The sequence below is a fragment of the Carassius gibelio genome, chromosome A1, assembly GCF_023724105.1.
Source record: "Carassius gibelio isolate Cgi1373 ecotype wild population from Czech Republic chromosome A1, carGib1.2-hapl.c, whole genome shotgun sequence".
NCBI classification, from domain to species: Eukaryota; Metazoa; Chordata; class Actinopteri; order Cypriniformes; family Cyprinidae; genus Carassius; species Carassius gibelio.
Window position 1 is genome coordinate 29,342,174 of NC_068371.1, and position 24,613 is coordinate 29,366,786.

The 24,613-nt window shown below is 36.1% G+C and overlaps 1 protein-coding gene across 1 annotated transcript in view; it reads right to left on the minus strand.

The window, feature by feature from the left end:
* LOC128017772 (cilia- and flagella-associated protein 58) overlaps window positions 1-24,613 on the minus strand; it is a 68,798-nt gene that overhangs the window by 38,554 nt on the left and 5,631 nt on the right. The window contains exons 8-11 of the mRNA XM_052603293.1: window positions 21,218-21,300; window positions 19,914-20,105; window positions 14,037-14,198; window positions 11,926-12,072 (exon numbers count right to left, since the gene is read on the minus strand). Of these exons, the coding sequence (XP_052459253.1) occupies window positions 11,926-12,072; window positions 14,037-14,198; window positions 19,914-20,105; window positions 21,218-21,300 (584 nt within the window). The remainder of the gene's footprint in view (window positions 1-11,925; window positions 12,073-14,036; window positions 14,199-19,913; window positions 20,106-21,217; window positions 21,301-24,613) is intronic.

Genomic DNA, 24,613 nt, shown 5'->3' on the forward strand with positions numbered 1-24,613 from the left:
TGTCAATTTTTATATCGTTCATCACCTGGAAAAAAAAAAACGTTCTGAAAATGATTCCAACGATACCGTTTCTCTATGCCTTTATCGTTATAGTTGTAGTGTGCACTCTGCTATTCTTTAATATTGAGAACGATTTTTAGAACTATATCTTTATCGTTATCTTTATAGTTATCGTGCTTGGTGTGAACGGCCTTTAAGGTAAGTTGTAAACACCAAATCTGTGCTTCAATCTGTCGGCGCTGGCATTTTTTTGAAAAAATTAAACAGGGTGGTTACAATGACACAAAGGTTATCTGTAGCAGCGAAGTATACACCTCATGCATCCTCCGAATTCCTGTGAAAAATGTTGCATTCATAGGTCGCATTCCAGAGGTGACTTGTGCGAATTTGAGGCAGCCAGGTATCTCAGAATGCATTTCACACCATAACCCGCATAATTTTCAAAATATTACTGTTATTGTGTCATGAAATGCAGTTCTAAGAATATTTCAGGAGAGAATGTGGTTGTTTAAATCTCAAATCTGCGTTTTATTAATAACGATATCGCCTATTTGAAAATTTACATCACCGACTTCTATCAGAGTCTAACTTGCAAAGTCTGAATTACCAAGGACTCAAGTCCGAACTTTGCGTACTCGGGATTGAGAAATGGCCACAGTTACTGTTTTCATTTGTCATGCATCTCCTAACAACAAGGCGCACATTTTTACCCGAGTTTGTTGTGATCAGAACAACTGTAAAGTCTGGTAGTCTGTGATCCTCAGTCGTTTGGTGTATGATGGCCAGTTTTTCTTCTGTACTATATATTATATATTAGTATGTTTTAGTAATTTGTATACATTATATATATGATCCATGGTTTCCTCATCTCACTTTTGCAGACAAGACAAGACAAAGTATCTCTAATAAAGTAATTATTCAAGAGGACTCAATAGAGCCAGTAATAAAATTAATAAATAAGTAGTCATATTATTTCCACTGCATGAATCATAGCTTAATACATTAATATAGATTGAATACCGTCTGACTTTGAGAAGCAGGAGGCTTGTCATTTAATATAGCTTTACAGTTATTTAATTTAGACTTAACTATGTGTTTGTGTTTGGCTTTAAAGGGTTTAATAAAATGACTAAAGTAATCCATCCATTTTTTTAGTCTTACCTATTTATAGAGACATAACTTGTTTAACCTAACAGCATGCCACGACAGACATTTTGACAAAAAGTCATGATGTAAGTCTGTCAGAAGTTGTGCAAGAGGTCGAAACGCTGCAGTAATTTCCCCTTGGTGGGAGACAGTAGTACTTCATCTAGACATTTGACTTCAAAATCCATCTCTGTCTTTGACACTTATTTGGTCGCCTGCGGCAGAGGCAGTGGGGTAAACATATATGTCTGCTAGAAAACAGACAAAAAAGTGGATGGGAAGGACAAAAAGAGATGGAGGGAGGACAGGTGTGAGTGCTTTACACTTCATTTGATACCAGTCTAAACCTTTATCCCCTGAGAGAGAGAGAAAGTCAGAGTCAGCTGCAGGAGGGTTGTCTTACAGACCCAAGATCCTGTTTTCAGCACCCAGCTCTGGTGTGTGTCCCAAACACTAGGCCCATGCTGGTACGTGTCACATGCAGAAAGTTGTTTTTAGAATTAAATTACTGTACATCTGTCTCTTGTGAGATTGCCTTTACCATACTAAACATTGTAAATACGACTGCTGGAGAAATCAGCGGAACCAAGAGTGTACTGTGAGTGCTATCTACACACATTAATTATTATTATTATTATTCTTTATTTATTATTTTTAATTTTTATGTAAATTAACATGTCGACCACAGCACATTGTTAAATTACATGCAATTTTATAATTTTATAAATGGACAGGCATTTGTCTTATTTATTTTTCTTAAGTTATAGCATTAATCATGGCTGTAGACTAACTGGTCAATAATTTACAGTCTAATCAACACTGTTGGGAAAACTTTACATCTAAGCATTTTTATTCAACTTTAGGCACTTTTATGTCTAGGGGTTGATTTATTTTATTTTATTTTCTTAAACTTTTTTTCTTTTTCTTTTTGTCTTGGATCAGTTTCCATGCCTTTCTGATTTCTGTTTGCTGCTTTTAATAAAATAAAAAGTTAATAAATAAATATGTATTTAAAATAAAACATTCATGAAAATACTAATTTAGTCTTTCTACGTCAATATGTCACATTTTATTTAATAATTTCCAATCAATTTCTGAGGGACAATTGTTTTATAGTAATCCTACACCATTAGTAATATAGACATTCTATCTTGAAATATTACATTTAATTATTAAATTGCCATTATACTCTAAAAAAAACATAATAATATATAAAAATATATAATCGGAAAATGTCAATTTGAACTCTGTTTGCAGACAATTGAAATAAATGTGTTTTCAGATACTTCAGAAGGCATTTTCTTCTTCGGGAGCCTTGATGAAGGGGCTCTGACAGTATAATAAATGAACAGCAGTGTGCATATAAGATGACAAAACCTATGACTCTGTCTAAAATCTGGCTTGTTAACACTGAACCGGGATCAACTGCACAAGGTCATTTAAAGGTCATTCGCCGCAGCTTCCATTTACCGTGAAAAGCTGATGAAGTTTAAAAAAAAAGTAGATTCGAACATTGTTTAGAACTCGGATGCATTCTTTAGACACATCATCACTTCCATTTCAACAACATCAAATTCTGAAACTTTCTCCCCTCCTCTCTCGGTTCAGTGCTAAAACATTTGCAGACAGTGTCTGGAGCATGTAATAAGATTTCTCTGAGATCGATGTCGCCTCTCGGCATGCAGAACATCCAGCTGGACAGAGCTGGGGCTGAAAGCAGCCTCTCCCCTCATTAACCCCCGCCACAGCCTCTCGTGATGAGAAAGTGTAGCCCATTCATTAACACACTTATCAATTCTTATGAAGTGACCTAGTTGTTAGCCAGTAGACAGACTCAGTGTTGGCTGGCTTCAAAGAACACAAGAGCTTCTTTCTTGGTATGTTCGTGAAGGCTTGAGGTAATAAACAAAAACAACAAGAGCTGAAAGGTCAAAGTCCTGGCACAATAGTCTTTGTGTGTAAAGGCAAGAGACCAGCAGGACAAAAGGCCATTGCTTCCTATGAACCTGTCTGTAAGAAAACACATCTTATAAATGCTTGCAAATGCCCTTTAAAAGGATAGTTCACCCCAAAAAAAATGCAGTTAAATAACCAGCAACAGCTTTTACGCCTCAGTAAAGAGTGGAGCATGAGTCGTGCACAGACCAAAAAATGAGGAGGACTTCGGCGGAGGACTGTGACTGAACTCAAAACTTCAAAAACGTCAGTTACTGAAACCACACAATGAAAGCCAGCAAGAACCTAGACACATGTGTGCAGATAATATACCATGACAGTTCTGATCACACAGCAGCAGTTGCGAGTCCTGAAATGTATGGGTGTGAGTTCGGTCACAGAATGCAGTTGTCACTTCAGTAAATATCTGAGATATGTGTGAATGCAACTGTATTACTGGTTCAAATACAGAAATGCCAACCGTATTCTGCTGCTGTGAATGTGGCATATTTTTGTGATGAACTACCATGTTAAATTTACACTGAAAACAACATGGGGTAGGATTTACTTGTACTTGTACATCCAGTTTTTAAACATTCATCTATTACTATTACTATTTTATATTTTACTTACATATGTGAACTTCCTGTTCTTGCACATTTCGCTTAATAATGTATATTTTATCTATTTAAATATTTAGTAGCTGACCAGGTTTACATTTCACTGCAAGTCTGTAAATAACTGTGTGTGTGACAAATACAAATCTTGAATCTTGAATTTTGAATCTTAATGTCTTAACAATTTTACCTTAAGAATTGCTAGTAAATGTAAAAATAATTACAATGAAGTGGCATTGCAGTATTTTTGTGTGTGTAAAAAAAACTTTTTTTATCTTTACAGTGTGTGTAGTCAATATTTTGTCATATTTTGTCTATATCATATTCATTTTAGTTCATTTTACAAATTGTAAACATAATTATGCATCAAGAATTAACATGTTCATTCACTTCATACCCTGCACATTCATGGCCTGTGTTCAGTTCTTGCAGCTCAAGCGGAGAGATCGTGCTTCTGTAAATATATATTTGATCAACAATCATGTCATGATTTTCACGATGCATATTTTGGTCTAATTTTGTTGATTAAATCAGTGTGGGCACGGTCCTGGATCCTGCATAATTTGCATCTCTCCTTTGTCTGACACAACCATTTCACACTGGATCCTCTACTAATGAGATGAATCAGGTGATTTTGATTAAGGAGACATGCAAAATGTACAGTATTGGCGAGCTCCAGGAACATGGTTGGGAACTACTTCGGTCACAGTCATTTGATGTTGCAATCATTTGGAGTAAAATAAGCACCCATATTTCTCTGATTTCAGAATGATTTCAAAGCAGATACTTTAGAACACAACTCTTCTCTCTCTCAATTTACCGCTATAATATACATTTCAAAGACACAGAATCAACTTCAGGGTGGGGAAAGGGAAACGGGAAACAAGTGGATGAAGCAATGGTAAACCCATGTATTTATAATTTTATGCACAGATTCACATTCTGGGTAAAACAAACATTTCATTAAAGAGACAGAAGTTCAGGATTAGGATGCATATTCAGTGAGTGCATTAAGAGATCAAAGACAGATCAAACGATGTAGATGTGATTTCAAATTCCACTGAGAGTGCCCTCTGCTGACATAATGAGGTTTTGACAGAACCACCATCAACTACTATCAACCTGCCATCTTCTAAATGCTGTGTTCTCAAATAAAAACAAAGATGAACTTCATCTGTAAACGAATACACCTGGCTCTCCAAGGGCATTTTGTTGTGTGGGTAACTTTAACACTTTAGCAAACTTTACACTGATACTGCGTGCATGATAATGACTCCCTTCGCCTGCATGGGTTATCTCTTAACATAGACGCACCCTGACAGGATTAGACGTAAAACGTGAAGCTGAGAATGAGTTGCTATGACAGCTGCTACATGGAAATGTAATGAACCCAAGTTTGTCACCATTTACTAGGGTGATACTGTCTTTCTATCTTAGGTGTAATATTGCTGACAACTGTCAAACATGTGACAAAGCGTATCTGACAAATTAATACCAGAGGTGACAATGACGGAGGAGGAGCAAATCCCCTCTTTTTTTCAGTCAGCCTGAAGAAGTGAATGAAGCGTGACCTTTTAAGCAAAGAGCTGTCTTACAAGCGTGTCTTCCATATTTTCCCACCATGAGGTCCTTGATGTCATGGTTTTCCATTTTTAATGACACACAGTATAGAGATAAAACATCTGTAATCGCCAGCAAAAATGTCTCTCTATGATTATACTGGAATAGACTCATTTGGGAGATGATCCATGTTCTCCAGCATGATTTGAGAATGTTCCAAAGAGCATCTTGTGCTTTAGTGGAAGCAAGAAAATCTGACGTTTTGTCCAAAGGAGTTCAAATGATCATATCACAAATCTGCTTAGTGGAGCAAGGTTTTTCTTTAGTATTTAGTTATATGTTTCCCTTTTATTCTAATTCCATAGACATTGTTCATTTCTAGATTCTCAATGTTTTCTAAGAATTTTGAACTCCACTACAAATATGTATATACTCCAGTCATGAGAAGTTCAATCAGTCAATCACAAAATCTGCCCCAAGCTTGTCAAACAGAACATTTTCTTGCTTCCCATGTCTTGTTTCACAGTTTATTATGGGCACAAACCCAAGACTAACCAAGAGAAATCTTGTAGGAATAATAAATGAGATGAATTAAGGTTTTATGAGGAAATGGCCAAATGGCATGTTCTTCTGCCTCCTTCCATCTGCGTGTGCCCGGGAATTTTATTGAATAATGAATCTCTCGCATTCTATGGCCTTCCATCTGAAGCAAGAGTCAAATGACAAATCAAAAAATAAAGTAAAGACTAAAAACAGAAATGACTTTTAACGGCATGATGAAAGGCTTCCAACCACTTTACGTAATTACATATTCCACAAAGCACAGAGGGCGAAACAGACATGGGGACATTCTGAAAAATGAAACGTTAGCAGTGTTTGGAAAGCTGCTTTGAAACTGAAGCATTCCAAACTACAAGCTATCCACAAACTTGTTAAAATACTGTCTCAGCTAAAGAAAAGTTGCCATCTACAATCTGTTTTATATATACAGTAAATCCTGCAAGTTGCGAGGTGGGACCTAAACATGGGTCAGATTTGTTGGTTCAGCACATCTCATTGATGCTCAGTCGGATTGAGATCTGGGGAATTTGTAGACCAAGGCAACACCTTGAACTCTTCGTCATGTTCCTTCAAACCATTCCTGAACAATATCTGCAGGGTGGCACGGTGCATTAACCTGCTGAAAGAGCCCACTGCCATCAGGGAACACCACAGGGTCATGTTCTGCAATACTATTTATGTAGGTGGTACATGTCAAAGTAATATCCACATGATTGCCAGGACCCAAGGTTTTCTAGCAAGACACTGGCAACAGCATAACATTGCCTCCATCGGCCTGCCTTCTTCCCATAATGCATCTGCTGCCATCTCTTCACCAGTTAAACAACACACACCCAGCCACCCATCCTCCATGGTCTATTTCTGATGCTTATGAGCCCATTGTAGGTGCTTTTGGCGGCAGACAGGGGTCATCATGGGCACTCTGACAGGTCGGCAACTACGCAGCTCCACATGCAGCAAGCTATGATGAACTGTGTGTTCTGACACATTGCTATCATGTCCAGGATTAAGTTTTTCAGCAATTTGATCTACAGTAGCTCTGGGTCATCAGACCAGATGGCTAGCATTCACTCTCCAAGTACATCAGTGTGCCCATGACCCTGGTGCTGGTAGCTACAAACCACCTCATATCAGGAACTCCATATCAGGAAGACTTGCCATTTTGAAGTGGCTCCAGTCGTCCAGCCATCACCATTTGGCCCCTTATCAAAGTCAGTTCTTTTTACTGCTTCCAAAACATGAAATTCCCAAACTGGCTGTTCACTTGCTACAAAATATATCCCACCCCTTAACAGGTGTATTCAAACAAACTGATGGTCCGGATGTTCGGATGGTACATGTGAACCACAAGTCACTTGAATGAACAGAATCAATCTAAAATGAATCAGATGTCCCAGTTCCCAAATGTAGCATTAGACCATTACACCCCTTTTCAAAAAAAAAAAATATATATATATATATATATTAGGGCCGGGACTCGATTAAAAAAATTAATCTAATTAATTAGAGGCTTTGTAATTAATTAATCAAAATTAATCGCATTTTAATCGCATATAAATATTTGACCTGAGAACAGTGAGAAGTAATTTTTTTTCACATGGATTTATAGTATACCATTGAATAATGACTGAATACATAAGCTTAAGCAACAAAATATTGTTTATTTTTGTTCAACCAAGTCTAGCAGACCAGTGCAATTTTTGCCATTAAGTGTAGCAATAGCATATTTAGAAACAATTTAGAAATAGTACATTTCAGAAATTCAGGAAGCTTATAGGTGCTGGAACCTTCTGTAAACTGTTTTTTAAGTATAACACAAGACTGTCAATTACATTCAGAACATTGGAAACACTGACTATTAGAAAACATCTCTCTGTTGCTTCAGAGGCCATAACATACTAAGTCCAACTCTCAATAACCTTGGCCAAAACAATAAAGACTGCCAGTTCAACATAAACTGCCAGTTGCACCAACAAAATAATACATAGTTCACGTCCACGCTAGCTGCTATATGTTTTGCGTTGAGATGATACTTGAGGCTTGTCGATGTGCTGCAGTGATATGCGAACGCTAGTTGGTGCTTCAGTATAATCGGTCCGCCGAAACGCATCCAGTGAGAAACGTTCCGCGGTGCAAAATACGTTATTAAAAATGCGGGAATTTTTTTTCTGTAATTAATTAATCTTAGTTAACGCTTTATTTTTTGGGTAATTAATTAATATCAATTAACGCGTTAAAGTCCCGGCCCTAATATATACGTATATATATAGGCAGTAGTGTCACTATTAGTGGTTAGTTTTGGCACATGGTATAACTCCAAAAATGCTTCACACAGTTTGTGAATGCAAAGCTTCATTCACATGTTCTGGATCTTCTGGAAACGGATGATGGTTTTGACTTGAGAAGTGGTGGGAAACAGGAGAAGAAGGCTGAGGAACCAGAGACGTAAGCAGAGGTAAATTTCAGCTCTGGGGCACCTGTATGCTTTAGAGTATAAAAGGCAAAGGGTCAGACACAGGCTCACGAAAAAACCAAGAATACAAATGAATGAAGGTGAAAGAAAGGAAATGCCAGAGAGGGTTACGTAATACTGCAGAGAACTCCCTATCAATTTAAAGTTGTCTGCATCATGTCCCCGCAGCACCTCAAAACATGAAAAATAGCCTTGGTTCGTCATTTCTCTCTCTCGTTCTTTCTCTCTAGTTGTTTGTCGATATTCTTTGTTCCGATTTTCTATCTCATCTATCTATTTAAGTTCCTTACGTTTTTTTGTTTGTAAAGTGATGCCTACAAAAATTATACTCAGATTACAGGATAAATGTGTTTGTCAAGTTTCCAATGAACACTAATCACATGACACAATTTTACACAGTGATTAAACAGTTACAGAAATAAGAAGTTTGTTAATTATGCATTTACTTAAATTTTTTTGTTTCTTTAGTAGACCCTAATGTTGCTAAATCTAGAAGCAGAATAGCTATAATAAGAAATACTACTATGGCAGACTTCATTACACCTGTTGGCCTATCGCCACATTAAGTAAAACTCAGAAAATACAGAATGTCCACATTCGCACTTGTAAAAGAGAATTTATTTATGTATTTCAATCTAAAATTTGATAAACCATAAGAATTCTGACCAACCTGTGAACAATTTCTCTGGGTATATTATTTCAAATATTTTCTTTTGTTTGTAATTCCTAATCAATCTTTTGAAACTACCTTCACTTTTGTGTGTGTGTGTGTGAGCTACTTAATTGCAATTTTTTTATAATAACTTTATAATAACTTTTATAATAACTTGTTTATCTTGGCACTACATAACTTTGCAGGAGTAAAAATTTAATTGGAAAAAAAAACAAAATTTAACATATAAAAAGAATAAAAAAAATAACTATATATGCAGAATAGAGATGTGAAATTGTTAATCACAATTAATTACATCCAAAATAAGTTAGTTCACATAATATTTGTGTGTTCTGTGTATATTTATACTGTATGTATATTTAAATATACACACATACATATATATATATATAAATATATATATATATATATATAAATATATATATATATATATATATATATATATATATATATATACTGTAGTGCAAATATATATATATATATATATATATATATATATATATATATATATATGTATGTGTGTATATTTAAATATACATACAGTATAAATATACACTACATGCACTACATATGCACTACAGTTAAAAATGTGGCATAACATACACCACCCCCCCCCCCCCCCCCCCAAAAAAAATACTTTTTAAGAAAGGCAAGATTAAATTGTTGCAAAGTTAAGACTTTGTAAAGACATTGTTCCAACAAAAATAAAATTCTATACTTAACTTGAGTGCTCTTCTGTTGTTGATGATGACTGGTCTTTCTCTACTGTTCTCTGTGGCTTTCCTTCATTAATACTGTTATTTAAACACAGAGTGCTGAGCTTGGCTCAAATATGCCTCTTACTTTGATTAGCAAGGGTGAAACATTTTCTCCAAAGATTATGTTGATATGAGAATGTCAGCATCCGTTGAGTTCACAGACTTTAGTTTGCTTTGTAAAGTTTCTCAACGTTTCAGTCTTTAGTGCATCTTTTGGTTTTCTATTTCCCTTTCTCTTCCATTGGGTGTCATGCCTTTTCACTTCATGGTTCAAAGGAGAGGTGAACATCACAGCCATCATGCTTCCTGAGAACCAGTCAGGGAGCCAGACAGCACCTCCTGTGGCATGCTGGGTAAGCTGCTCAAGCTGGGTAGCTGCCCACCAGCCCTCGAGACCCATTTTCTTTTATTAATGAATCTTTCTGTCTAGCTCCTTACTAATGCACACACGCCATATTTCACCCAGAATGATCTTTTAAGGATCTTCATCAGTGCTTAACGCAGTCAGATACCAGGAGAGAATGTTTAAAACCATTTAACTATACGCTTCCTAAGACAGCATTTGGATTAATCAAAACAGACTGACAGTTATCCATGGATCTGTTTAGTTCTGAGACAGCTCATAATCTGTGTTCTGTGCAAGACGAAATTTTCCACCCGTTTTTTGTCCAAAACGCCACAAGCCCATGCAAAGAGGAACCTTCCCATCTGAAACCATCTGTTCGGACCACTGGACCACACTCCTCTGAAACAATCTGTTCAGGCTGACGGAGCGATTTCACCATGCTCCAGATATTAACATACAGCAGGGTCCGAAAATATGAGGTTTTATGAGGTTTCTTTTTTCAAAACATTTTTTTTAAAATTCTAAAAGCCTTTAAAAACTAACATGAACACAGAAAGTGACTATAATTCAATGATCTACACTTAACAGTCATATTTTTGTTATTTTAGGGACATTTAGCGATTTGATTATACACAAACATTTACATGCCTCTTAAATGTAAGTCATTTTAATTTGAGGATATAATTTCAATATAATCTCTGCAACAACAAAACAGGGGCCAACATCAATATAAATAAATAAATAAATAACAATAAAATCTTGTAGAAAGTACATTGGCCCTTTAAAAAATTGAAGAATTAACCCAAAATCACCAAAACATGAGCATCGCTAGGAAATGTTTAGGGGTGCTATGTAACCCCCAACTGCACATTCTGAATCCTCTTTACTAAAAGTTGGGATATTGATGATATGAGAATGTTTTTCCTGAACCTATGACAAATACTGTATGTGAATAACATTGCCAGGTTTAGTGGATATTTTAGATCTGTGGAATCAGTCGGCCATATAGAACTGCTGGGCAATCAAACAGTAAAGCTGTTTCTCTCTCTCTCTCTCTCTCTCACTCAGGCCACATCCATCAGTCTATACCTCAGAACAATGTCATGTATAATTGGCAACTCCAATAACCACCAAAAAACATTACATATTCATTAAATCTTTCATGTCACATGTTGAATTTGAAAGTGCATAAAGTCAAAGCCCTCTGATCTTTTGTGTTTTCTTTTATTTCGTTCCTTTTTTTTGTGCCATCCTATTTGATATTCCAATATTATCCTCTGTGAGGGTGATATTGAAAGCGCATGACGGAGAAAAGCAGGGACGTGCCATTGTATCTGATAAGCACAAAAATCTGGAAAGTAATAATGAAAGGATTTTGAAAACTATTTCCTCCTTTTCTAATGCTGTCTGGTCACATCAAGCACCACAAACGAGCACCTATACAGATGGTGACAAGTCTATCACTGCGTTTAGAGAAGAACATTTTTTTTTAAATAATGAATATACTTTATTATAAATAATTATTATATTTTATTATAAATAATTTTTAAGTATCTTATGCAATTATATAGAATTATTTGTTTAATTATAAATAATTAAATTATATTTAATTTTATTGTATTTTAATATAATGCCATTAAACGATTTTGCATGGTTTCTATTTCTGCCAATTGCACTGTGTAGCCAAAGTTGTGCATTAGTTTCACATTTAGTGTGTACAGACAAATCTCTTAACTGGAAACGAGTCCCATCATGCCTAGTAAGGATACTGAGCAGGCATAGTAATGTCAGATCTGAAAGTTTACAGAACTAAGAGGGCGAGTAAAGACGTGGCAGTAAAGGATGAAATGGGTTACCTTGAGATTTTCCCTTTCTCTCTCGACGCGTTGGAACTCCTGGCGCTCCTTGTCTATAGCCACCTCTTTTGTGGTGATTTCATCTTTTAGCTGTTCGAACATGTGGTTCACGATTTTAACCTTGCGTTTCATCTCAGCATTCTGATCCTAGAAGTGAACACAGGGAGGTTTGTGAGACATCGCCAATAGACAAGCACCCTAGAACATTCACACTCAAAACACACACTTATTCTTTAGTGCAGTGAGAAAGAGACACAACATGATTGGGTCATCATTGAAAGCTTACAACAAAAGCCATTCATTTATGGATCTGAAAATCAGTCTTATACTTGAGTTTCATACGGCAGTTTTAATGGCTTCTCTCATTTGTTTCTTAAAGACCCCAAGTGCAGTTTCCTTTCCTGTGCTGACATATTTTTCTGTTGATACATAAAATTTTGGGCAAAAAAACAGCCATGAGACTTTGGTCACATCACAGCCATGAACAATGATTTGCTAGCAGACTGCAAAGTGGCATTTGGATGCAAAACATTCTCATTCTGAAGAGAATTTGATTGGACAAAAATGTGTGTGGTGCAGGATGAGTATTGGTCCATTTTCCTGGACGGAAAATCTTGGAAATGTATGCATACACACTACTGTTAAAGAGTTTGGGATCATTGAGAGTATTAGTATTATTAGTAGTAGTAGTAGTATTCACAAAGGATGCATTAAATTTATAGTACAGTAGTATTAAAGCTGCGGTAGGGAACCTTTGAGGCTCTAGCGGTTAATAAACAGAACTGCTTGCGTCTTGCGGAAGAACATCGTAGCCGGAACTACTTCTCTCTGTTTATGTCTATGAAGAATCACAAAGGTACTGGGTTACTCCGCCCCGGTTTCCCCGAAGCAATCTAAAATAGTCCGAATATAAACACTTATTATAGGTGCACCCTAGTGATTCAGGACAAGCCAAAAACACGGTTTGGAAAATGGATTCATGGTGTACTCGCTTATTATATACCTTTTTCTACATTTTGAACACAAACAAAGTTACGGACCGCAGCTCTGATTGGTTGATTTCTTACCGGGAGCAGTCCGTAACTGCAAATGGCAATAGGGCCACTGGGAGGAGCCAGAGGAGCTTGATTGTTTTCACAGATTATCTGTCTCATATTCTACTGTCAGGACATAATGACAGGTTTAACAAATATGTAAAAAAATATATATTTACAAAAGTTACCTACTGCAGCTTTAATTGATTGAACAGTAACAGTAAAGACATATATAATTTTACAAAAAAAATATTTTTTTAATAAATGAGCTTTCTATTCATCAAAGAATCTTTAAAAATACAGGACAGGAATTAATTACATTTACGTGAAAAACGAAAATATCATTTTTAATAACAATAATATTTTTACTATTAAACTTTTACTATATTTTTGATCAAATAAATGCAGCCTTGGTGAACACAAGATTTCTTTTGAAAACAACCCCAAACAGTAATGTATATGCTAAATGTTAGGTTTTTAGGAGAACAGTAGCATACAGATAGCTTCAAAGCTAATATACATTGACTAAAATCCACACAAATTTTGATTTCACGTGTATCAGTGCATGGATTAATTAAGCCAGAAACATACTGGAAAGACACGGGGTGAACAATAACATAATTTTGGCAAAATTTTCCTTGTAACAGTAGATCTGAACAGTGGCATTCAAACCATGACAGTATAGCGGACCTGAAAAGTGACTATAGAAAATGATAGTTCACACTATTGAGTAATTTTCCACTATTGAGCTCCTCACGGCAATGCTGAGAATATAACCTGTGTTGCTTTTTGCATCGATGCGTGAAAATGAGTTTGCCTAGCTAGAAGCACCTGCATTCATGTACTTTTGTAGTTTCAGGCCTAAGTCTGCTCAGAAGGGAGGCTACCTGCTATTTCCAACTTCGTACATATGGGGAGAATTCCTGGACAAAGACTAATGCCAATTTACGCAAGCTACCGTGGGCCGTATTTCCCAAAGACGTCATCCCATGGATCTACTAGCCTCTACTTCTGCTCTCATGCTCATGGGGAGCAGATCTGTAAGATGAAGTTCTATAAACACACATATACACTTACCTTGGCCTCAATCAGGTTCTTGCTGAAGAGGTTCCTCTCTGTCCTGACATCCTCATAGAGGTTCTGTTGCTGCTTCAGTTTCGTTTCAGCTTCTGCGATTCTCTTCTTATACTCAAATATCTGCATCTCCTTCAGTTTAATGTCTTCAATATTCTCAAGAACCTGAGAAGACAGAGACAGCGGAATTAGATCAGGAAAAACACAACTAGTCTATAGCTCTGTTTGAAACCTACCATAGATTTTGATCAAAACAGGGTATAATGTGAGGCAACATCATATTGTTCCCTGCTGTTTCATATAGCCTTTCTGCCAACATTTTGGAATGGTGTTTATGTTATATTCATCGAGAGTTTATGCAACCTTCCATTGGTGCAAATACAAACTTGAACTGCCTTTACCTTTTTCCCCATATGTCTTGTTTTGATTTGCTTTCTTTAACTCAGATACATTCACATCAGGAGAAGTTTAGAGAATCAAACAGCTTGCCTTTATTGAATTTCACTGCAGTCTGAATAGTTGCCAATCCATGTTAACCTTTCCCCTTGTGCATTTATCAAAGAACAAATATAGTTTCAGTGGGGTTTGGTAGAAATAGTATTTAGTCCTTAGCAAAATGCAAGGGATTTTTGCATTAAATTGATAGCAGAATGGGTCCAAGGCCATGCCATTCAAACTCATATGTGCTAGGGTTAAACAGCTCATGTTTTTGACAAAAGCTTTCAGACATGTAAGCCAAACACATTGTGTCTGCAGAGATAAAGAAAGGTGCATGTGTCAGATCAACCCACTGGTTGTAAATTCTCAGCCCTTCTGAAAATAGGGTGTATATAATCAACCAATGCATGAGAACATAATGCCAGTCACTTCCCGTAAATTCAACAACTCACAATTCATAGTCAGCTGCAGGGCCTTATAAATCAAAACTTGTGAACACAGTATAGTTTCTCCATCATCTCCTCTATAAATCTAGCTAAATTCACTGATCTAAACCTAGCAAAAGTCATACTGTTTTATCCCCTTAAATGTCATTCTGTAGGACAACACATTGGTTCTGTCCGCTGGGTGATAATGTGGAGCACCATCATCATTCATGTCAGATGTCAAAACAATCTACCCTAGAAGATGTTAAAAAAGAAAAAAAATTTACATTACATGTCTATATCTACTAGTACACGAAAAAACATTTTTTTATAGAAAAAAATATTTCAGATTATATATCCAGATTCTATTTGCACATAGGTCTTGCTTCATCACATAGCTTTTATATTGACTGCTCACATTACGTTTTCAAATGATCTTTCTCATGTACAGATATTAACTAGAACATGCATGCTCTTATTATTTAAAGGTTCATCAATAAAATGCTAAGAAATTTTAACTGTCTTATGATTCAGGAGTAAAGGACGATCGCCCTAATGGTTTTCAATAAATAACATGCCATTAATGATTGTGGAACATTGGTGGAATGTAATGAGACAGTCTGGGGGAGATATGTGCTGCCCTTATAAAAATTACAGACTAAAGATCTACAGATTTGTGTTTAAAATAGAATCTGCAAATCCAGTTAACAACGGTTTTCTAAATAACACTGCATGAAGGGGTAAACAGGTAATGCTGCAAATGTTTATGTTTAATATCACTCTGTTTTCATGGATTGACTCAAAAACTTCTGGGCCAAGAACTGAGAAGAAAGATGGCATACCAGCTGAATGGGATGCTAACGAATAGCTTTCTTCAGGCATTATAAACCTACTCTTTTGAAGTATGTTTCTTATTTTAAATCAGAAGAATGTTTATTCTCTGCATAGTACTAGCAAGCTACAGTGTGGAGTCAGATCTCTCAAGAGGAAATCTCAAAACCATTAGCTAAGAGCTTTTTCAACACGAGGCCTTGCTAATGCTTGCGGCTGCGCATTATTTACCTGGAATTAGATTATTAACTTTTCAAATAAAACCCTCTGAAAGAAAGCAAATGTTAGCAATGCTGAATAAATGAAAGCAATGTTGTGTCTCAAATAGCCTCTGGTTCCTAGGAAACTGTGATAGCTGTTCCAAAATAAACCCCTTCTGCAGCACAACCGCCATGGAGCTGAAAACTGAAGTGTTTGTGTGTGTGAGACGAGAGTAATGGATGAATCTCTAGTTAGAAACAGCATGTCTGTTTTACTGTGGACTATGGACGGACGGACGGACGGACAGACAGATATATAGATAAGTCTGGAACATGTAAACAGACAAGAGTTTTGATTATTTTACTGCATGAAACTGGCAATATTTTACAGTATAGATCTTCAAAGGGTTATGCAGCTAGCTTACACAGAAATAGGAAGACTATTATGTGGAATATATTATGTCTAGTCCTATCTGTCTGAGACAGAAAGAGAGTTAGAGGATGTGCCTGGAGCTGAATATAAACCTGAAAACAACAACAACAACAACAAAGAAAGAAAGAAAGAAAGAAAGAAAGAAAGAAAGAAAGAAAGAAAGAAAGAAAGAAAGAAAGAAAGAAAGAAAGAAAGAAAGAAAGAAATAAAATTAAATGGCTTACTAATTGTCTCTATCTGGCCAATCAGTCATCTTAAAAATACTTTATGTTTAGTTTTTTTCATCAAATGCATTTCCAAAAATACATTAATTAAATTAAATGAATGAATGACATGTTAATTGAGAACAGCAGGTGACACGTTAACCGAACTGTAATTTTCTCATGTTACAAGATCTCTTATAAAAGTATGGAAGGATATTCCGAGCTATTTTCAAAAGGAATTAAAATTTTTATTTTCAATTGCATTTTCCATATGTGGATGCATAAACTGTAACATAATCTAAACACAACTGCAAATCTTGTCCATTGTGGCTCCTGCCGATTGCAGAGGATAGTCACTGAATATGGGGTAAAAATTACGGAATTACTAATTATGTAAGCTGCCAGAATATAATGAGACCTGTGTTGTATGATCAGTTCATTCACACACATCTAGCGGATTGCCAGCTGTCTTTAGTGGTGCCTTTACCAATTACCTCCACTGTTAAAAGCATTTGGCACAATCATCTGTGAGTGATGTCATTTCCCAATACAAACACCCCATAGTATAGCCCCGCCCCCGACACTGATTGACAGGTTTCTGTGTAAGGCATCGGAAATTCTAATGCTAAAGGAATTGCGATTCCATCTGAGTTTTGGTGGCTACATGTGTGACAGAGAGATGTGAAAAACCAGACATGGTAATAAATTTTGCTTTTTAAATATGACAGGCTCATGACTCGTAAAACATGGGAAATATAGTTGCAAATTAACTTTGCTTTTCCATTTGAAATTTGACAGTCACTGTGCATTCGCGATTGTGTTTGGAATATGTCACAATTTATGCTTCCACATAGAAAACACAATCGAAAATACAATTTGCAATTCCTATTGAAAATAGCCTGGAATATCATTTCATATAAAAAATCATGGTGAGATAATTCATTTACAGGAATAGTTCACCCTAAAATAATAATCCTGTCATTACTCACCCATATGACATTTCATCAATGGAAAACAAAAGTTAAGGTAGAATAGGCATGCTGCCTTTTTTTTCAATACAATGACAGAGTTCAGTAAATTATAAAATAATTAAAATTTTAGCTTGACTGGCCCTTTAAGAAATCTAGATTATTGATATAAAGTTGAAATACCATCATGTAATTACAACAAGATGAGCATCAGACTTAGTCAGACTGTTCTCTAATTATGTTGTTCACAGCACGCTTGATTTAACTTGATAGTTGCCCATTATACATAAGCAAGTCTGCCCATAAGTGCCAAACAGTTACTGCATTGAAGTGTGTATAGAGCGGCACACACACAAACATACTGTTGTGATAGCAACAGTATTATAAAGTCATCAGTAACTCACACAAGCATGAAGTACTACAGAGTGAAGAAATGCCTTCAGGGATTACAAGACAAAAACCAAGTGACTCTCAGCTCTCAACAACTCTTAGAAAGTAAAACATAACAAGTAGGGGTGTAACGGTTCACAAAATTCACGGTTCGGTTCGATACGATACACTGATGTCACGGTTCGGTTCGATACGTTTTAGATACAGCAAAATGTAAAAACATCTCAACTTTTCAGAATGCCGCAAGCGCACCGCGGGTCATGTGACAAGAACCAACCAATCAGCTTCATCCTTTCCCGTAACAAGGTTGAGAGCTCAGCCAAGATGAAGGATCAGCTGATCATAGTTGTATATGGATTGCAATTTTGAAATAAATTTAGTAGCAGAGCTACTGCAAGCGATTTTTAGAGCTGCAAATCCATTTATCCTTCGCTGAAATTTCCGCGTCTCATGGAGAGAGCACGTCATTGTTGCTTAGCAAAGACAGACGCCTCATGAGCGCTTCTGCCCGAGCGCTTTGGAAAGGAGGAGAAAGACGTGCTTAGCGTTTTCCACGCGTTTTTAGGAGCGATATGTGAACGGCCCCTAAGGCGCTCGCTCACTCAGCACGCGCTGAAGGCTCGTTGCAAAATGTCTAATGCATTTAACAGACCAGAAATATAAGATCCTAAAATAACCAACAGGTCTGGTGTTTGGGTTGGATTCCCTGTAAGCTATAGTGTCTAAATGCTGCAGGGATAGTTTGCTGCGTGCATGTTTCTCCTTTTTTTCGTCTTTTCCCAGATAGTACTGACGCATATATCCCAGATATTCCCGCTGGGGTTTTTTTTTTTTTTTTTTTTTATTCCCGCTGGTGTACCCTGTCATGTTGCAGATGCGACATACCGTTGTTTTTTTATCCACCACTCTCTTGCCATCACCATTATAGCTTAAAGGGAATCCAAAGTGCACCCAAACACCAGACCTGTTGGTTATTGGGGGATCTTCTCATTTCTAGTCTGTTAAACGCATTGGCTATTTTGCAACGAGCCTTCAGCGCGTACTGAGTGAGCGAGCGCCTGCTGAGTAGCCTAACATAAACATATAAGATGGTGTTTTTTTCTTCTTCGGGAGTGTCAGGGGCGTTGCCTGTTACGTTGTTTGGGTTATTGGGCTACCTTGTTGAACGCATATCATTATATTTCTATCTCTCTCTTTTTTTTTTTTTTTTTTCAAATATAATTAATTACTCCAACGAACCGTTCGGTATACATAATGCGTACCGCGTACCGAACCGAAAGCGTCGTACCGAACGGTTCAATACGAATACGCGTATCGTTACACCCCTAATAACAAGAGAAAGAAATGTGAGGAGATTTGGAATATTTTTCTCTCTTAGGCCTAAAACATACTTTATGCTAGTACGATTGTAAATACATCAAGCAACACAAGCTAGATTGAATTTGTGACGTTTTGAAATGGGTTAAAATTCAATCCACATCTCAATCAAGTGTTGCATTCCCAGTACTACCACAAGGGGCGCTGTCTTACAGTCAATGTCCTGATGATAGATAGATAGATAGATAGATAGATAGATAGATAGATAGATAGATAGATAGATAGATAGATAGATAGATAGATAGATAGATAGATAGATAGATAGATAGATAGATAGATAGATAGAATTCTTATACTTTAAAATGCCATGTTTCATTCATTTTGTTTCTTGCTGCTTCTTTGTAATTATTTGTAATTATCTTTAAATTAATAGTCATTTTGTAGGTCTTTCCTGTGTCCTCAATTTCACTTTCTATCCTCTTTTAAAGTTATTTAGTTGATTTGTCTCATTTTAAATTATTACATTCTGTTTCGATAAAAAGAAAAATACAGAAACCATTATGATAACATAAAAATTCAAAATGTGGTTAAAAAATGAACAAAATTAACTTCAAGGTGACATTCTCGATCACTCACTGAGCAGTGTTTGTGTGTGTGTGTGTGTGTCTGCTGTACCTTCTTGGTGAGCTCACTGGCATCGTTTATGTAGCGATCCCTCTCTTTCTCCAGCTGGTAGATGATCTTTCTCTGTTTCTGGGCTTCGTCCCTGTAGTTTAAAATCTCCTGTTCCAAACTCTTCTTTGACTGTTCGTGTAGCTTAACAATAGTCTGCTGTTTGTCCGTTTCATTGGCCGCCTTGATCATATTCTGGAACAAAAACGTGCACACCGACACAAGAGGTTACACTAAAAGATCAATTTGTAAATATACTTAGCAAGAAAATAGACATAAAAAAAACAAATTCTCAAAGTTTGAGAATAGGATGGTTTTATTCTGTGAGGTCTTGATGTTCAGTAGATCAAAGGAATGACTCTCCAAGGTAAGATGATATCAAAAGTCATGTTTGTACGCTACAGTGTGTGTGTTTGTGAGACAGAGTGTCTCCTCTGGATTAAATATGAATATAATGTTTTTTTTCATATGCACAATAGCAATGCAATATTCAGCATGTCAGCAGAAACATCGTGCACCTTCTCTTGTTTTCTGAAATCCATCTGTGCATCATAACAGCGTGGGGAAGCTATGAGAACTCTGAAAAACCAGAACCGCTGCAGAAAATTAGGCCTTAGGATAAAATATAATAAAGACTCAACGTTTTCAGATTAGTACCAGGAGATCAAACTAAAAGAGCTAAAACAACGTTGTAGGGTTTTTTTGGTGTATGATGCATTTGATTAATTATATGATAAACTATTTAATTAATCAAATAATCTTAAACAAACAGTCATTTTAGGGGCTTTTTAATATGTGTGATTAATTTGATTAATTATCTGAGATATTATTTAATTACTGAAACAATAATCTAAGTAAATAAAGGTTTTAATGGCTTCTTGTGTGTGTGGTTCATTTGATTGATTATTTGATATATCATTTAAATAAATAAATGTTTTAGGGGCTTTATATACAAATAATAATCTTTTATTTAATTAATTACATAAACTAGATAAATAAATCTATTTTAAACCGTTTTTTATGAGGGTGATTTATTTTAATATTTATTTAATACTTAATTTATTAAACACAAATGATAATCTAAATAAATACAGTTATATTAATAAACTAACAAATATATAATCAACTGACAGCCCTAGAAGGACAGGGTTTTGTCCCTTTATTTTATTCCTTCCAAATGTATTTCTTTGGGGTGGTTTCATTACATTTTGTAACGTTTCGTTCGATTTTGTACATTTTGTCTGAGGTTGTTTTCAAGACTTTTTTTAGAAAAACATTAGTAGTAAATTAGAAACGTATCCGCACACCTTATTCAGGATGTCCCTCTCCCGCATCAGTTCATCTATAGCCTTCTTGTCCGTATCCATCTGCTTTTTTGCTATCTCCATTTCTAAGAAAAACAGAAAAATAAAGCACTTTATTATTATACTTTATTATTTTTTCAAAGCCAGCAGGACACGGCGCTAATTGTTACTTTTCTTTTTGAAAGGCTTTGTGCTAATAGGGTTGTTTTCAGAAGCACTTTCCACATTCTGTCAAGGACCAATGTAAAATAATTACACAATTCAAAAAGCCCATTATATGGCTGCAGACATAAGGAGGTAGAAAAGAGAACCGGGACATGGAAAGACTGAAGGAAAGAATGGGAAGGAGCAAAAAGGGGAAAGGAATGGTGACGTGTCCTGGCTGTCAGCGAGCAGGCATGCATGAGTGGACGTTGCGGGGCTGCGCTGTCATGTGAAATGGCCATTCCATGTTCTGTCCTCCGATGACCCTGCCACCTCTTCTCCTTGGACGGCCAGCTCACCGACCCCACTGTCACAGCCCATCTCATCAATCACCCAGCCAACTCTGATTAAGATGACAACATCCATCACTGTGGAAACCCCGATTAAAATGACAACAGGGTTCTGGCTCCATCCATCAGCCGTCAAACACCTTCCATTCGAACCGTCCAATCAGAGCCAGGAGACTTTCACTAATATGAGGATTTCTTTATAAAATACTGGCTTGATGACGAGTCTGATTATTTCTCAAACCGCACAGATGGCATCAAGGAGACTGCGATAAATTAAGTGCAAAGTAAGTGCATACATTTTCCATACACAAGAAATACGAAACGTTAGATATATTTCATTGTGTTCTAATTGGATCACAGGACAGCAGAGAGAAACATGCTTAATGCAAATAAAAAAAAATTAACCATGTAATAGTTTTATCATCTTTTAGTACAGTGTTGAGACATCACTTAAAGTCTAGTATAAGATCTTGAAAGTCTTGAATCAAAGCCAGCTGTAGAACTACTATATAGATTCCAAAACACAGAGCAGGAAACAGTTTCTAGCAACAGAACATTCTGAAACAACCATTTTAAAATATTACTTGAAAGTTCACACTCACATCAAAGAAGTGCAGAAGTCTGGCTTTTGCTCAGCAATTCTACTAACAACCTGCTCAGACAAAGCTCTCTGGATTACAGGTCAGATAGTCAATAATTGATGAGACTGATGGAAGTGTCCAGCTACATTGGCCTTAGGGTTTCCCTGAGCAATGCAGCTTGTATAGTGTCAAGATAAGACTAAGGTTAAGCACCAGCACTCCACAGACCTCGTCATTTAGAACATGCTTTGATCCAAAGTGACTAACTTTACAGGGACGGCCTCACCGGAGCAACCTAAGTACTATATTTAATGACACAACGCTGATGGATCAACATGCAGCATTCTAGTTAGCAGACCAGATCTTTACCATTACACTATCTAGCACACTGCTCCCAGACACAGCTGAAGCCATTAGGATCCACTACCTCTCATGAGAAATCTATCTTCACATGCTCAGCTGGGATGGACAGATCATGGGTCTCATCAGGGTAATGGATGCTGGTGTCGGCGAGAGGTCACAGAGGTTGGAAGACGAAAGACTGGGTGAGCACTGGTGTAGAAGTGGGAAAAGTAAGTGATGGAAGACCAGAGACCAATCTGTTCAAGAACAGACTCAGATCATATGTCATTCACTGCAGGTGTGCATCACAGATATTAATACATAAACTACTGTACCACAAGACGAAACCTTTACACTGAATATATTTGAAACATAAAAGCACATGGTGGTTTTCAACCCTTTTCGCTTCACAGCCTAGATTTTACACTGGACATTTTTGTTCACATGGCCAGTTATCTACCGTATAAAAGTAACAACAATGTCCATAAATCAAAGATTTAAATTGATTAAAAATGTAAATTAATATTACCGTATTTTGCATGGGCCATATGTAATAATATATAATATAAAACAAATTAAAATAAATGCATATATAAAATTACACAACATGCTATGGAATGACTTAAATAATAATATTACATAACTAAATGCATTTAAAGTAGAATAAATTATTAATACATTAAATTTCATTTCATTACCAACACTTCTGTCATTAAATACCTGGGACTATTTTCATAATTAGAATGAGTGTTAATTACTAGCCTGAGTATCATAGCATTTGCAAAAATAAACAATTTTAAAACTGTCAACTACTCCCAATTTTTATGAAGCTTGCAATACCATACAAGCCTTTCCTTCAAATCTGAAATGTCTAAATTTCTCTGAAACAGAAAGTTATTACAATAATCAAACATACTTTATTGTCTATAATCATTTAGTGCCAGAAGTATGATTCTTTTTAATGAATCCGATTGTTCTAAATGATTCATATGGAGGAAAGGTTTATAAAAATTAATTTTCAAATTGTAATATATTTGTCCAAGTTAAAGTTGTCACACTAATTGAATTTGTTATTGTTTTATGTGCAGGTAAATACAGCTCTTATTAATATATATATATATATATATATATATATATATATATATATACACACCATCTGATAGTTACATATTTAAAAAAAATAATAATAATAATTTGCCCTTTAACAGCTTTGATGTAGTATTTTAAATACTACTACTTTAAATAATAAGAAGCTTGCGCCTGGTAAACAACAGTTATCTAACCAAAACCTGCCCTCTAGATTTTCAGATCAGCGGGAAAGAACAGAAGGTGAACAGGATAGTATTTACCAGTGGAAATTAAAACCAGAGATGTGGAGAGCAGGGTAAAGAAAAAAAATCAATTAGATGTATTCATTGTTTGATTCTAATTACTCTCAGCTCTGTCTTCCTTCAAAACGTATTACCTCAGTTTAAAAAAAAAAAAGAAAGAGAACAAAGAAAGGAAGATGAGGGCTTTTGAACAGATGTGGAAAACAGAAGTCTTAACTCAAGTCCTCTTGAAATTTTTAGTCAAGGTTTCTTTCCCTGAGAACATCATAATTTAGTTTCAAATTGTCCATTTTTGCATACCGTATTTTCCGGACTATAAGTCACACTTTTTTTCATAGTTTGGCTGGTCCTGCGACTTATAGTCAGGTGCGACTTATTTATCAAAATTAATTTGACATGAACCGAGAGAAATGAACCAAGAGAAAACATTACCGTTTACAGCTGCCAGAGGGCGCTCTATGCTGCTCAGTGCTCCTGTAGTCTACCAAAGAAAGCATAGAGCGCCCTCTCGCGGCTGTAGACGGTAATGTTTTCTGTTGGTTCTTGGTTCTAAATGAATGCGACTTATAGTCCAGTGCGACTTATATATGTTTTTTTCCTCATCATGACGTATTTTTGGACTTATGCGACTTATACTCAGGTGCGACTTAT